This window comes from Aspergillus wentii (genome assembly GCF_001890725.1).
Source record: "Aspergillus wentii DTO 134E9 unplaced genomic scaffold ASPWEscaffold_2, whole genome shotgun sequence".
Lineage (NCBI taxonomy): Eukaryota > Fungi > Ascomycota > Eurotiomycetes > Eurotiales > Aspergillaceae > Aspergillus > Aspergillus wentii.
Window position 1 is genome coordinate 28840 of NW_024467833.1, and position 13694 is coordinate 42533.

Consider the following 13694-nt stretch of genomic DNA (forward strand, 5'->3'; position numbering starts at 1 on the left):
TGACATTGGAATACCATTAAACCTTTCATTATCTGCACACTAGGACCGGAATTTCTCTCAGGTTCGTAGCATGAAATTAAGAAAGGTCATACCAATATACTCCTTTTCGTACCGAGGCGGAAGAATTTGGGAGAGATATTCTGGCCAATCTGGCACGGAATTCAACTCGCGCATTGCCTTGACGTATTCCCAATATTCAGGGTACCATCCAGAGTCCTCCCAGTCAATGATGGCCGTCACATGGCCTTGGTCATCAACAAGTACGTTGCGAGGTGCGAAGTCGGCATGCGTGAAAACAATTTCATGGTCATTATCAAGAGCATGCTTTGCATAATGTCGCAAAAGGTCTGGTATAGATCGAGCAATGTCTCCCAATAGAAATTCATTGAATTGCTGCTCTGTGTCGAATGGGCCCCCGACAAGAGGCCCATATTTGCCTGCTATCACTGGCCCACGATCCAATGCGCCAATATAAGATCCTTTCAACTGGCGGAGTTCACACATGTAACCACGTAGCTCTTCCGTTACACAGGCCTTTTGGTTCGAATCCATATTCTCCCAGGCATCTTCGAGTGTCTTGCCAGGCACAAAGTCCATCACAATTTCAGTGACTCTTCCATCTTGCCATCGGACATCGTGTACGTTCGGCACGGGTATTGAGGTATTGGCAGCGATGAACCGGAGGGTCTCAGCTTCGTGGACACGCAGGTTTGGGCCATCCTTGATGACTTTGTCGCCGATTTTGGTTACTTTGCGCCTGGCTAGAGAGTGAAGAACGTCGCCCTCTGGGATTGTTACAATTGACGTCAGCTTGAGGCAGTGTTATAAGAGCGGTATAGATATTTTACCGGCTTTGGACATCATGAATAGAGTAAAGTATGTCTTGACAGATTCATGGCGAGCCTTGAATTGGCCAAGTCCGCGCCGTGGCAGATGATAAGAGGAGAAGAGGAGAAGAGGGGAGAAGGAGAGGGTGAGGGGAAACAAATACGGCAAACCAGAACAGCCAAAGGTGCGGTCTGCATCTTATCTTATCTGCTTCTCCAAGTAGCCATGAGGGCATAGGGCATAGGGCACAGGGCTGGGTTGTCTATTCAAACGGAAATGGCTGCTGCAATGATGCTACCCTTCGAACCATCCTGTCTCATCTAATTATACAGCCAGGAATCAGGGCCAACGGGTGGATCACGGACAAACGAGTTTCATCAGTTGGATAGGGATATGTAGTTATTCGGCGGTATCGAGTATTCAAGACGATTTCCTCCTAAACTGAGATCGACTCATCCCCAGTGGATTTCTTATCAATCGCGTCTACCTGAATCAGTCATTGACTATCTCCTCCTCCTGATTCATCTTCCGTGCTAGTACCATCGATCAACTGTTGATATTTCTGTCTTCATAACACCATTACCGCCTCAATTTCCGAAGGTTCCTCTTTTTCACCAACAACTATGCCATTTATTGAACTATGCTACCTACTTACTGCCAAGATGATCGTCGATGAAACAGGGTCGACTTATCAATCTCCGGCACTACTACCCGTGCCAGACTAGACCCTGCATGTAGGCTATGACGGCCGATGGAGGCGTACTATGGCCCGTCTTTATGTCGGCATTGACCCGGTTTCCACATCACCATCTTATATAAACAGGTAATCCGCATCAGGAATAATCACCATCATCCTCTACCATCCTGCATCGAAATGGCTCTTCTCCGTACCATCTGCGCTGCCACTGCCCTGCTGGGCGTCTGCCATGCTGCTGCCCTCCCCGCCAACGTCCAGCGGCTAGAGAACTGGCTGAATGACATCGCCCCCAGTGCCATCCCCATCAACCCCTCCGCTACTCCCTCCGTGATTCCATCCATCCTTCCCTTCTCTTCAAGCCCCCCAGCTTCGCCAAGCGCTGTGTCCCCGAATACCCAACCTCCTGTGGTTCCGGATATGTCAAACGAGACATCCCTGAGAAGCGATGCGTGCTCGACGACCAACATCTTGTGACTCTGGCTCCATCAAAGACGATGTTCCTGTGAAGCGCTGTGTTCCTGATGATCCGATTTCCTGCGGCTCTGGATCGGTCTAATTGGCCATGGCTAATATAGGAAACGGCAGATATGATGTTATGGGTGGTATTGTTAACATGTTATAAATTGTTCTATACATGGCTATGTGACATCCAGTAAAGTACATGAAGTAATTATTATCCTCCATCGATTATATTATCTTCTATTTTAACAAGCGAGTTCCTGTTTGGGTTAGTATAAATCATTCTGTATAGCTGGATACGACTCACGCTTGCTAATTTACTGTTTGCGCGAATTCGTGGTCCATACAAGACCAAAACCCATGGAACCAGGGTAAGAAGAGTGCCCTATCACTGTTAATATACTTCATGCACACGAGATAAACAACTTACAATCCCTCCAAGAAGACTGGACGCACCAGGAAAGCCGAGTTTGATAAACATCGGATTGGCAACAAGCAGAAAGACACCACCAAGCAGATTCCGGCCTATGTCATGTTAGAAATCACTCTAATATACAAGATGAAAACATACAGCAAGACTGCGCGGCAATGGCAGAGCTCGCATAGCGATGGTATGTATCAGCGAGATAGTTGAACACGGCCAGATACACCGAGAAGATGCCCATCGTGGCGCATCCCAGGCCGAGTGTAGGCACAATCCAGTGAATCGAGGGAGACGAAGTCCATCCAAACCAGAATAGGCCGATGGGCATGAGAACTGCCTCTCCACAGACAAAGTACAGTCTGGCCTCGGCTGTTTTGGGCAGGATCCCAAAGTGAGCGGCAACCTTCTCCTGGTAGATGCTGGCGACGGTGATGATGATGACTCCCACACAGATTGCTGTTTCATATTAGCCGAGGTCCATACAAGAAACACTCCCACCCACCCGTGTAGACCGCCCCGCTTTCCTGAATGTTGAAGCCATGATTAGTGCGAAACACCAACGGGACAGAGCTGAACTGCAGATAGAGAACAGCCCAGCTGAAGGCGGCCCAGAGCGAGAAGAAGAAGACGACTGGTTCGGTGACGAGCATGCCTAGGGGTATAAGTAGGATGCAGCTGCACCAGATGGGATGGACTCACGGAAAGGGCGGTAGCACGAGACACCAACCATCTGGACGAGAGAGCTTCGATCCTCGTCGCTTTGAACCTTCCATCGGATGCGCTGGATTTCTTTGCCTTTGGTGATGACGCCAAAGTGCCCTGCCATCTCGAGGCGTTCGTAGTATCGGTTCAGGACATAGGCTTTCTTGCTGAGAAGAACACTGCCACGCGTCTCTTTGAAGCAGAGAACGATGAGAATGACAAAGGCACCAGCCACAAAGGCATGGGAATAGTAGATCCAGCGCCAGTTGGTGTGGTGGACAATGACACTCGAGATCAGCGGTGCGAGGCCAGTGCCGAAGATGGCAGCCCCAGAGAACATGGCCATCGGCGTGTTTCGATCCTCTGCTTCGTAGAAATCGCTGATGACGCCGCCTACCATGGTGGCGAATGATGCTATTGACATTAGCATGCGTATCACATCGATGGAGGATCGCTTACATGCACCGACGCCCTGGAATAGACGGGCAACGAGGAGCCCTGCAAAGGAACGTGTTCCTCCACAAGCCACCATACAAGCTATCTCTATTAGTATATTGTTCTATTACAAGATAGATAGATCCTACCGGTAAACACAATGCCACTTCCGATGAACACCGGTCGCCTTCCATTGATTTCTGAAAATGGTGCCAGCACCATCGGAGCCAGAGCAAAGCCTACGCAGAAGACGGTGACGCCCAGATTGTATACAACCTCACTGATCCCCCATTTCTTGGTCAGCTCGGCTGATGCTGGACTGATCTCGCCCGCTGAATATCCAGCGATCGCGGTCGAGCAGCAGGAGATCCAGGTCATCAGGGTCTTGCGCCAGTTTGGCCAGAGAAAATGGAGACGTGTATTCTTTCAGATTGGGGGCTTTCGGGGCTGAAAGCTGGCCAGGAGCAGGAGGGGATGTGATCGATGGAGTGGGAAGAGGCGTGTCGAGTTCGAGATAGCGATACTGGATCTTCTGGGTCGATGGATCCTTCTCGTTCATCTCCAATTGCATTCCCAGATCCTCGGTGGAGTAAAGCGGAGTATCTTGGATCTGACGGCTCGACATGTCGCTGGATCTCAGACACTTTGCTGTCAATAGCGTGAGTGGAGTTTGGCAGCCAAATCAATTTATAGGATCGACCGTCTTTGTTTGGCATACCATAATTAGGTTTGACTGGAAGGGATGCGGCTGGGCGTGAGACATGGCGATTCTGGGATTTAGATCGGCCTCGAGTTGTCATGAGCTGACGACACTCGGAAAGGTTATACAAAGCCGTGGAAGATCCCTTTCTGGCAGAAGGACAATATTGCCATTTTGAACATGGAAGTGTAGATATACAAATGGACTTTTTGGTCGCCAAGAACACCTTGCAGGTTGATTGTACGAAGTTGGATAGTCGTAGAGATGGAATATCATGTGTATATTCTAGAACATGCCATCTTCTATGCTATATCAACATTGAGGCTCATGAGTCTATAGACATACATACATATAGATATCCATCGAGAATGACGGGTCATTTTTCTACGCTTTGGAAGTTTATGACTTTCTCCATCCAGCACAAGCAAAGTATCACGGGCCGGTCCGATTCCACAACAAACCTACACCATGAGAGTTGCATCAATAGAGTTGGTGAAAGGTAAAATAGGTTGATAAAGACAGTACGGTGGGTTACTGGTGTTATATGGCACCAGCGATTGGCATGATGTCATTGAATACACACTGATCTCCAGTGGATCTTCATAATTGCCTGATTTGGCATACTTGGATCTTCGCGATGACACCATCTTGTCAGCTTGTATGACATTGGCAACCACCGTGAGACGTCAGCAACTACATTTCCCAACCAGTTAGACGGCCTGCTCTGGCATGTTCTAACTCTTCTCTATTTGACTGGTTCACAACATCGCCGGTTGAGCACCTCATCTCAGCTCGCCATGTCCTGCCAAGCAACAGGCGGTCAAATCGTGTAATTCCAAAAAGCCAACTTCCTCGCTGGACATCCCAGTTTGATAAAGCCAAGAGCTCTCCAGCGAGGGAGGGAGGGCTATGGTTCCATCGTCCGTCCTGTCCGTCTGTTCCATTCCGCCATCTGCAAGGGACGGCGGACCGCGATCCACTGCGATTTGCTCCCCCAAGACATGCATACCGGTCTCTCCGGGGGGAAATGAGATCAATGGCGCTATTTGTGCGCCCATCGAGCGGCTGAGTTGACGTGGGCTGACGAGACGAAGGGATGGCTTCAGGGTCGGTTTCATCAGGGCGCGGCATGTGACGACAGTGGTGATGCCAGACACGCAGACGCAGTCCATGAGGCTTACGCGTTTAAATGCCCCTGGTCTTGGTGTTTCGAGATCCACACGTGCATCGCAGGCGCATCTGAGGCTGGCACGAGGCGGTTTCTGCTGCATTTGCGAATATTGCAGCCCCGGACCAAGAATAAGCGGTATTCTAGGAGTCTTCTACACACCCCTTTGGGTTCTATCGGATGCAAGGGATCTGGGCAATTAGCAAGAGCCAAGAACAACCTCCAGCCAAGAGACGAGTAGATCAGTTCATCTCCAGCTGTCACCATCTCGATTGACACGGAGAGAGTCTCGTCCGGAGGCCTATATATACCCATCCAATCCGGCCGTACTGTCTCAAACATCAATCGCATTCACTCTTTTGAATATTCCATCCTTATATCCACTTCCACCCTCTCATGTCTTTGAAAATGCCCCAATTTGTCCCCCCTTCCCCGGAAGATGTCGTGATTGTCGGTGGTGGTGCCAGTGGTCTGGCCGTTGTTCTCCAGCTGGTTGAGCGTCTTCGAAATGGAAAGACCGTGAAGAAAGTGACGCTCGTCGATAAGAACAGCATTGCTGGTCCTGGACTGGCCTATTCCCAGGACTGCGCCGGTACTATCCTCAACATGCCCAAGCAGACCATGGGCCTCTTTGCCAACAACCAAAACCACTTTAACGAATGGCGTCAAGATCCAAATCTGGATCTATACCCCGCACGAACAACATATGGCGAGTATCTTCAGGCCATGTGGACCAAGACCGTCCAAGACGCCGAGCAAATGGGCGCCAGGTTCTCCTTTATCGCCGATGAGGTCGACGATATCGACCGTCTCGACGATGGCACATTCTCTCTCAGCTTCATGGGCAAGACAAAGAAGATGTCTGCTCGGAATGTCGTGCTGGCCATTGGCAACTTCACCTCTGTCGTCAACACTCATCTGCTCAACATCCCCGGCTTCTTCCCCTCGCCCTGGCCTACAACCGGATTGAAGACCATCCCAACAGACGCCCCCGTCATCATCATTGGATCCCGTCTGTCTGCTATCGATGCTGCGACGAACCTCCAAAGCAATGGCCACCAGGGCTCCATCACCTTCATGTCACGCAGTGGCTGTCTGCCCAAAGTACAAGGCCCTGCCATTCCCTTTCCCCGTCGCCACAACCTCTACACCACCGCCAGACATGCGCAGGCCCAGGCCGACAATGGAGGCTCATTAGCCCGAATCATCAGCGATGTCATGGAGGAGATTTCCCAAGTCACCGGCAACGACTGGAGATGGCTGTTGCAGACACACGAATGCCCTCTCGAAGAGTTTGAAGCCGATCTTGAATCTGCCCGAGCCGGTACTGTGGAATGGCAGACGGTTCTGAAGGCCACAGCTCCCATCGTGGAGCGATACTGGCGCTCGCTGGAGACTCACGATAAGAAGCTGTTCATGGACAAGTTCTACAGTTCCTGGATGCGATACCGTCACGGAACGCCTATCCAGAATGCAGAGAAGATCCTCAGGATGATGAAGAAAGACCAGCTAAACGTCGTCAAAGGCAAGGATGTCCAGTGGAATGGCGAGACCTTCATCGCAAAGACTTCCTCTGGTGACATCAAAGCGCCGTATGTCATCGAGGCCACTGGCCAGGAATGCCGTGTCGCTCAGATGCCATCGCCATTGATCCAATCTACCCTTCGAAAAGGCCTCGCCACTCCCCATCCATTCGGCGGTCTTGAAGTCGACTTCGACAACCTCCGAGCCTCTCCCGGCCTGTACGCCATCGGATCTCTCACCCAGGGTACTCACTTCTACGTCAGCTCGGTCGACCGCATCGCAGATCATGCCCGACGGATGGCTGATGAGCTGACCGGAGAGCCTCTGGCACGGTCCATGCACGTTGCTCTTTTCCTCGGTGGCGATGCATTCTCCCATCTCATGGCCAGCAAGTTGGTTCCCCAGATCCTCGCTGAAGGCCACATGCCGTTTGTCTTCCTGTTGCCCTCAAACAAGTCCAGCACAAAGAACTCGTCCTTCCGTGAGCATCAACTCGCCTTTTTGGAGCAGTCTCTTATGAAGCAGCACGTCATCCCCTTCTTGAATGATACCCCAGGGAAGAACGCTGCCCATCTCACTGTCGAGAAGCTAAAGTCCACCTATGGCATTCTCGTCCAAGAAGTTGATGATCGTGTTTCGGCCACTCTGGAGAAGCATCATGTGGATGTCGGTCTATCTCTGCAGTGCACCCACAGCCAGACCCTGCCAAAGGACATCGTCAACTACTTCTCCTCGTCGCGAAGACTTCTCAATGTTCATCTTACCGTTCCACCCACCATCACCTCTTCGTCCAAGCAGCCAACTGAGTCCTCCCCATACTGTCTGCACGACGTCCATGACCACTGTGATCAGATCCAGAAGGATCTCAGGTCACTTTCCTTGGAGTACTCCAAGCCGATGCTGCACTACAAGAACGACACTTTTGCCTCTGCCGTGGAGTTGGCCATGAAGGCAATCGACCATGTCTCTCGCGGAAAGGAGATTCCAGAGACATTGAAGCCAAAGCAAGCCAAGCAGAATGGATCTGTAAAGGAGACTGGAAAGGTCCAGGCCAATGGCTCCACCGCAGCAGACGTTGAGAGCCTGGTCAACATCATCGTCAAGTCGTATGCATCGCCTGAGGAGCAAGGGATCTTCCACGCATATCTGTCGAAAGTTGTCAAGGAGTGGCACGAAGAGAGTTGTCGAGGGAACTGTGTGATGCAAAAAGTCGTTGTTTGATTGTTTGATATTCCAGTTTATTTATATTTATATTCCTTTTGTTTGGGATACCTAGTCTGATGATAATGAGTGCGATTACTATTAATCTCATATAAATATGGCAGTTAAATATGTTATGAATGATATTTTCTATTAATATTACATATATCTGTTTCAATATAGGACTAATGGTAGATCTTCGGAATTATAGAGAAGCATGGAGAATTATTAGCATTACATGCACTAGACCAATATATTAGTTACCCAATATCAAATATTATCGTAGGAAAGGTATTGGTCAATGATGTAGCCAGATTACACTATCTATATATAACCATCTTAAGGAATATCTGACTTATATATAAACCTATAGATCCATGCCAACGTCCCATCTACGACATATATTTCGACTGGTCTATATTATCCTGGTCATAGAGATCTTCACACAATAGCGACGTACCTGATGAGTTTGCTAGGCTGATATAATAGTGACTGTATAGTTTGGTGTTGAAAATGCCATGATATGTATCACGCATCTCACTGGTATTCCACTGGCATACGAAATACTATTCCTGTGAATACATCATTCCTGTCGTAGAGAATTCAGATATTGTAGTGTTGTCAAGACATGATTCTATATTTTGACTATGTATGAGGTAACTTATATCGAAAGGCCTGTACAGGTCTACGGTATCTACTATGTTAAATGTCACTACCAATGTAGTCATAAATTAGAAGGTAGAGAACTTGATTGACGAGCTTTCTTGGCTGCTACCCATACATAATTCGTAATCTGTCATGTCCTCAATAATATCCACGATCGCAACGTATTCACAGAATGTTCTCAAAGTAGGTGGTCATCAGGTCCTCCTTGACGGGGACGGCAACAGCCTTGAGGGCCTTGTGGGCCTCGCAGTCGGTGTCATAGTACTTCATGTCGTCCAGCGAGTCGAAGGTCATCTTGACCGACAGGTTCCAGCCCTGGTTGCGAGCATCGTCGTACGAGGCGCCGACGGAGGCGTTTCTGATGTAGGGCTTGCCGTCCTGAAGGGTCAGTAGGTATATATTGTAGACGAGAATGGAGCATACCTTGGTGGCAGTCTTGGCCAGGACCTTGAACTGCTCGAGGACCTTGGAGCGGTCGTCGTTGGAGGGGATCTTCATGAGGGTAACACGTTCGATGGCAGGCATTTTGGCGGTTGTTGGTTGTTTGGTTGGTTGGAAGTGATTGAAGGAAGAGATGGGAGATGATGATGGAGCAATTCTGTCGACGAGGAGGGCCTTTAAATAATCATCCAGGCGCTCATCTGGCTGATAAGAATGACTATATTCGTATACAGTGATATCATAGATAATGATTGTCGCCAGCTCAGTCGATGGCACACGAATACAGAATGCACATCCAACTCATCCAAGCCAGGTGGCTGATGCCAAGCAGAGGCATTCTAGTGACCTCACTGGCCTTGACTGTCCTGCGTGTGGGAATGAGTTGTCGTCGAAAGCAAGGAGATAGCGAGTGCATTTCCCTTCGAGTCGTTGTGAATCCCGCCCCTCCAGTGCATGCAGGCTGTATGCACGAGCTAGACTTGCATCAATGATTATGCAAGGCATTAATTAACGGTGTATCTGGCTTGGTCAGAGTTAAAGGTGTAGAGTGAGGAGAAGTTGAAACAGACGAGTCGATCATTCTGGAGAAAAGATCCCCAGCTTGGCAGGATGTCGTTGGTGGAGCCGGAATCTTGATGATCATCCTGGATAGGAATATGCAGTGACACTCGGGCCAAGAATGGCATGCATCTTGCGCAGGATATTACATCACGCTGCAGATCACCAAGTCTGGAACGAAGGGGGTTGTCTAAAATAATGTCGATCGCGTCGAATCTTGTTTTGTCAACAGGTGCATCCAGCGGTGTATATATACCCAACGACTGTGATTTCTAGCAGAAGCGATATAGACACATCCATAGATCTTGATTAGATCATGATCAGCCGAATATTATATCACACTGGCCTGATTAGACAATCGGGGTTTATTATCAGACCCGGAATGGACGTATCCACTTGATTCAGATTATACGGCTTTATTGCATTGAGATGAGGACAAGCTTGTCCCAGTTATCTCAGCTGTAGAGTAGCATTATTGCATATGATATTTGCAAGTGGAATCATGGAGTATCATTATATTATGCATTTAGTAATAGCATGTTATAGGCTTTGATCCCCGTAATGCATGCACAGTCATCAAGTATATATGCCTAAGGTGAAGACAATATGCCCAACACAAGTCATGCGATGGTATGGAGTCAGGCTCTGGTGAGTTTTATCAGTTAATCATAAGGCCAGAGTTAAATCCATTGAAAATCTATTATTGTCCCCAGACATTATGTCATCCATACAATTGTTTCCGAATGCGGAAATATTGTCTACTTCAGGTCAAGTAATCGGATTGTAAACGTCATATCGAATCCATGATTCACCTATAACCGACTGCATCCTAATTCAAATTCAAATCCAGGCGCTTGTAGGGGTTGCCCACTTCAGTCGACAGATCAGGCACGGTGCCCGGGATATAGTGAGGCGTTCCCTTTTCGCCGCCTGGCACCAGCCCCGGTTTCTTTCCCAGGTCCTTGTTGATCTTCTCGCGCCGGGCGAGCTCTTTCTCCAGTTCTTGCTTCCAGTTTATGTTGTTTTTGTCCTTTTGCCCATATTTGTCACTCCAGATTTTGCCAAAGATTTCTACAAAACGGTCAACATCGGAAGGAGCACCAGCAGGGAAATACTTACGGACGGTTTCATGCTGGACAGGCTTCGTGGCCGGTGAAAGCGAGGATCCCAAGTTGTAGATGAAGTGCCACTTCATGCGTTTGTCGAGCGTGTCCCAATGCTCCCTGCACTGCTTGTAGTCGACATCTTCCACCGTGCTCCGGTATCTCATCACCTCGCCCTGCCACTTGAGATAGCTGATGTTGTAGTGGTCGGGGGTCTTGAGCGTCTTGAGTACGCTGCCGAGATAGTTCGGCACGTGGCCATAGTTGGTCATGTTGTAAGCGCCGTTTCGCCTGGTGGGATCGTAGACATACGAGCAAGCCTTGTTGGGCGGCAGCTGGTCATGGTTGGCTCCCAGGCGGTATCGCTGCGAGTCTCCATACGAGAGAAGACGGATTTGGAGCACTGCACCGTTAGAGGAGAAGATAAATAGGAGAGGCGGACATACGAGGATCAGGAGAGATATCCCAGCCAGGCACAATGTTGGCCGGCGTGAACGCAGCCTGTTCGATCTGGGTAAAGTAGTTCTGGGGCACTTCGTTCAGCGTGATCTTGCCAAACTCGGTCCACGGGCAGTCCGTTTCGGGCACGACTTTGGTGGCATCGAAAACATCGATCGACGTCTTGGCCGGATCCAAGATCTGGGCATAGACCTTCCACGTGGGATGTGGTCCATTCTGGGTCTCCTCATACAGCCGGCGGGTCAGGTAGTCCGGGTCTTTGCCCACGTTGGCGGTTGCTTCGTCGAGGGTGAAGTAGTCTCTTTCCGGGTCGATTGGCGGATCAGGCAGCATCTTGATTCTCACCAGATGGTGGTCCCATTCGGTGTCCTGGACATGTCAGTCGATTCAATCATACGGTGGAGAGAACTGACATTCTTCTTCTTGGTAAAGGTGTAGGTGTTGATGCTGGCAATCAGCAGGCGAGAGTAGGAGGAGGGGGTCCCTTCATCGGTGAGGTTTCGCATCAAGGCATTGTACACTTCGATGTTGTTGTTGAAGAAGCTGATCATTAGCATGGTCCATATATCCAGAAGGTCTATCTTACTCCCATGTCTAGGATTGTTAGCAGTGATCAACAAGTATAAGAGAAGACATACCATATTCGCATCCAGCAAGTTGGTGGCAGGATCACGCTTCTTTGCGTGTACCAGAGAGGCAAACTTGGCCGGGTCTCTGATGTTGAACACTTCCTATAGTCCGTTAGCTGATGAAGCTATACAGACAATCCATAACTCACCGGGTTGAGGAAGACCCAGTCGAGATTGCCCTCTTCGGTATAGAGCTTAAAGGCACAGCCCTTGCCATCTCGAACGGTGTCTGGATAGCCAGACTCACCAGCGATGGTCGAGAACCGAGACAGCAGCCTGGTCTTCTTGGGCTTGCCGTGGGAGTCGGGCTGGAGGAAGTTGGCGTCGGTGTATTTCTTGATCCAGTCTTGGTTGGTGGTTTCGAACTCTCCAAACACACCGACTCCTTTGGCATGGACGACTCTATGCTGATCAGTATCTGCTGTTGTAACTGATGATGGGGCTTACCGTTCGGGGATTCTCTCGCGACTGACGTGAACAACCGACTCAACTGTGTTGAGATCCTGGATGAGCTGAGAGCCATAGCGGCTGTTGTTCACCTTCTTGTCGACCCTTTCAGCCAGCAACGGATGCTCCACGGGGCAGCCTGAGATCATGAGATATAGAACTATGAAGCAGTTGGATAGACGTACCGTTGGGCATGGTAAAGTAGTTTCTGCTTTCGGGAGGAGGGGGGATCCGTCCTCCCACTGGACAGCCAGCAGAGGTTTCTATAGAGCATTAGAGATGTTCAGTCTGGAGGAAGGGCTTCCCACCTTGCTGAGTGCCCTGGGGCCTTGGTTGGGATGTCATCTTGATTGAACTGTTCTCTTGTTCTGTTGTCTTTGTTGTTCTGTTGTTCTCTGCTTGTACTGTGATTCTTCTCGTTCAACGCCACCAATTTATATCCATCCAGTCTCGATGACGCACCCTCTGGCCTCGATGAAACCGTCCATTCTGCACTTGTTCAAACCCCTCAGTTGACCAATACTCACAGCCAGACGCACCGCTGCCTAATCTCAGACTTGAAAGGCAAACCCGTAAACAGCGATTCGAAGCGTTCAACAGGATGAACATCGCCAAACCAAGAATGGATCGGCTGTCCAGTTCGTCAACCGGATAAACAGCCTATCATGGCGTCTGGTTTATTCAGTCCGAGAGTCCCTTGCATGCATTCAATGCTGCATGTAACACAGATGGCGGGGTATGCAGCTTCAGCCAGCCACACAGAGAGAGGAGAATACCGAGTCGACGCGTCATAAGAATTACAACCACTGTTATTGGAGGGGCTGTGGATAATGCTGAAGAGAAGAATACGACGGGTCGCTTTGCAACCCACGGATATTGATGGTCTACTCATGGTATACTCACGGTGTGCTCAGAGGATATGATACGTCGCATGAATGATCGCCGGTCAAGCAACGGATGAAGCCGTGGGAATGCTCCACCCGGATGAAGGAGAAGGTGAGCCGAGTGTCTCAGTTGGCTGCCTTCATTCTTGACATCATCTCTTCAGCGGATATGGATTTCCTGATTGACAGAAGCCAGTCTTGGATGACACTGTTTACGGCAAATCATGTATTCCAACTCGCGGATGCATTCATACGATGACACTTTTGATACTTGTCGACCGTGGAAACTCGGCTGAAAACATCCTGCCTCGATGGATCATAGATCCACATAACAATCGGGCCGTGGTTTGACGTCAACCGGAAAATGAAC

The 13694-nt window shown here is 49.5% G+C and overlaps 6 protein-coding genes across 6 annotated transcripts; 1 reads left to right on the forward strand and 5 right to left on the reverse strand.

Moving 5' to 3' along the window:
* Positions 1-57: 57 nt before the first annotated feature.
* On the reverse strand, positions 58-861 carry ASPWEDRAFT_167965 (uncharacterized protein; the record flags this gene model as incomplete). Its single annotated transcript, XM_040830225.1, has 2 exons — positions 58-785; positions 849-861. The coding sequence occupies 2 exons, from the start codon at positions 859-861 to the stop codon at positions 58-60; spliced, it is 741 nt and encodes a 246-aa protein (XP_040691709.1).
* Positions 862-2126: 1265 nt separating this feature from the next.
* On the reverse strand, positions 2127-3923 carry ASPWEDRAFT_56916 (uncharacterized protein; the record flags this gene model as incomplete). The annotated part of the gene is made up of 8 exons (XM_040838317.1): positions 2127-2244; positions 2292-2369; positions 2415-2509; positions 2556-2864; positions 2911-3060; positions 3108-3524; positions 3570-3647; positions 3695-3923. The coding sequence occupies 8 exons, from the start codon at positions 3921-3923 to the stop codon at positions 2230-2232; spliced, it is 1371 nt and encodes a 456-aa protein (XP_040691710.1). The 3' UTR covers positions 2127-2229.
* A 1104-nt stretch (positions 3924-5027) lies between these two features.
* ASPWEDRAFT_167969 (uncharacterized protein) lies at positions 5028-5516 on the reverse strand (the record flags this gene model as incomplete). Its single annotated transcript, XM_040830226.1, has 1 exon — positions 5028-5516. One exon carries the CDS (start codon positions 5514-5516, stop codon positions 5028-5030), a length of 489 nt encoding a protein of 162 aa, XP_040691711.1.
* A 175-nt stretch (positions 5517-5691) lies between these two features.
* ASPWEDRAFT_35602 (FAD/NAD(P)-binding protein) lies at positions 5692-8300 on the forward strand. Its single transcript, XM_040834261.1, has one exon. The coding sequence runs from the start codon at positions 5822-5824 to the stop codon at positions 8156-8158; it is 2337 nt and encodes a 778-aa protein (XP_040691712.1). The 5' UTR covers positions 5692-5821; the 3' UTR covers positions 8159-8300.
* Positions 8301-8897: 597 nt separating this feature from the next.
* On the reverse strand, positions 8898-9368 carry ASPWEDRAFT_35603 (Dabb family protein). The gene is made up of 2 exons (XM_040834262.1): positions 9227-9368; positions 8898-9181 (listed from the first exon to the last, which is right to left on the reverse strand). Exons 1-2 carry the CDS (start codon positions 9326-9328, stop codon positions 8969-8971), a joined length of 315 nt encoding a protein of 104 aa, XP_040691713.1. The 5' UTR covers positions 9329-9368; the 3' UTR covers positions 8898-8968.
* An 846-nt stretch (positions 9369-10214) lies between these two features.
* On the reverse strand, positions 10215-12934 carry ASPWEDRAFT_307847 (uncharacterized protein). Its single transcript, XM_040833463.1, has 10 exons — positions 12749-12934; positions 12626-12703; positions 12441-12579; positions 12143-12395; positions 12003-12095; positions 11951-11958; positions 11778-11907; positions 11352-11733; positions 10922-11308; positions 10215-10873 (listed from the first exon to the last, which is right to left on the reverse strand). Exons 1-10 carry the CDS (start codon positions 12783-12785, stop codon positions 10632-10634), a joined length of 1749 nt encoding a protein of 582 aa, XP_040691714.1. The 5' UTR covers positions 12786-12934; the 3' UTR covers positions 10215-10631.
* Positions 12935-13694: the final 760 nt, after the last annotated feature.

Bases quoted from the DNA above. Each gene is read 5' to 3' on its own strand.
- ASPWEDRAFT_307847 (XM_040833463.1), bottom strand. From the start codon at position 12,785: ATGACATCCCAACCAAGGCCCCAGGGCACTCAGCAAG. The intron at 11,734-11,777 runs GTCAGTTCTCTC...TGACATGTCCAG, and splicing joins CCTTTACCAAGAAGAAGAAT to GACACCGAATGGGACCACCA. The intron at 10,874-10,921 runs GTAAGTATTTCC...ACCGTTTTGTAG, and splicing joins TGTCCAGCATGAAACCGTCC to AAATCTTTGGCAAAATCTGG.
- ASPWEDRAFT_35603 (XM_040834262.1), bottom strand. From the start codon at position 9,328: ATGCCTGCCATCGAACGTGTTACCCTCATGAAGATCCCCTCCAACGAC. The intron at 9,182-9,226 runs GTATGCTCCATT...CTGACCCTTCAG, and splicing joins TGGCCAAGACTGCCACCAAG to GACGGCAAGCCCTACATCAG.
- ASPWEDRAFT_35602 (XM_040834261.1), top strand. From the start codon at position 5,822: ATGCCCCAATTTGTCCCCCCTTCCCCGGAAGATGTCGTGATTGTCGGT.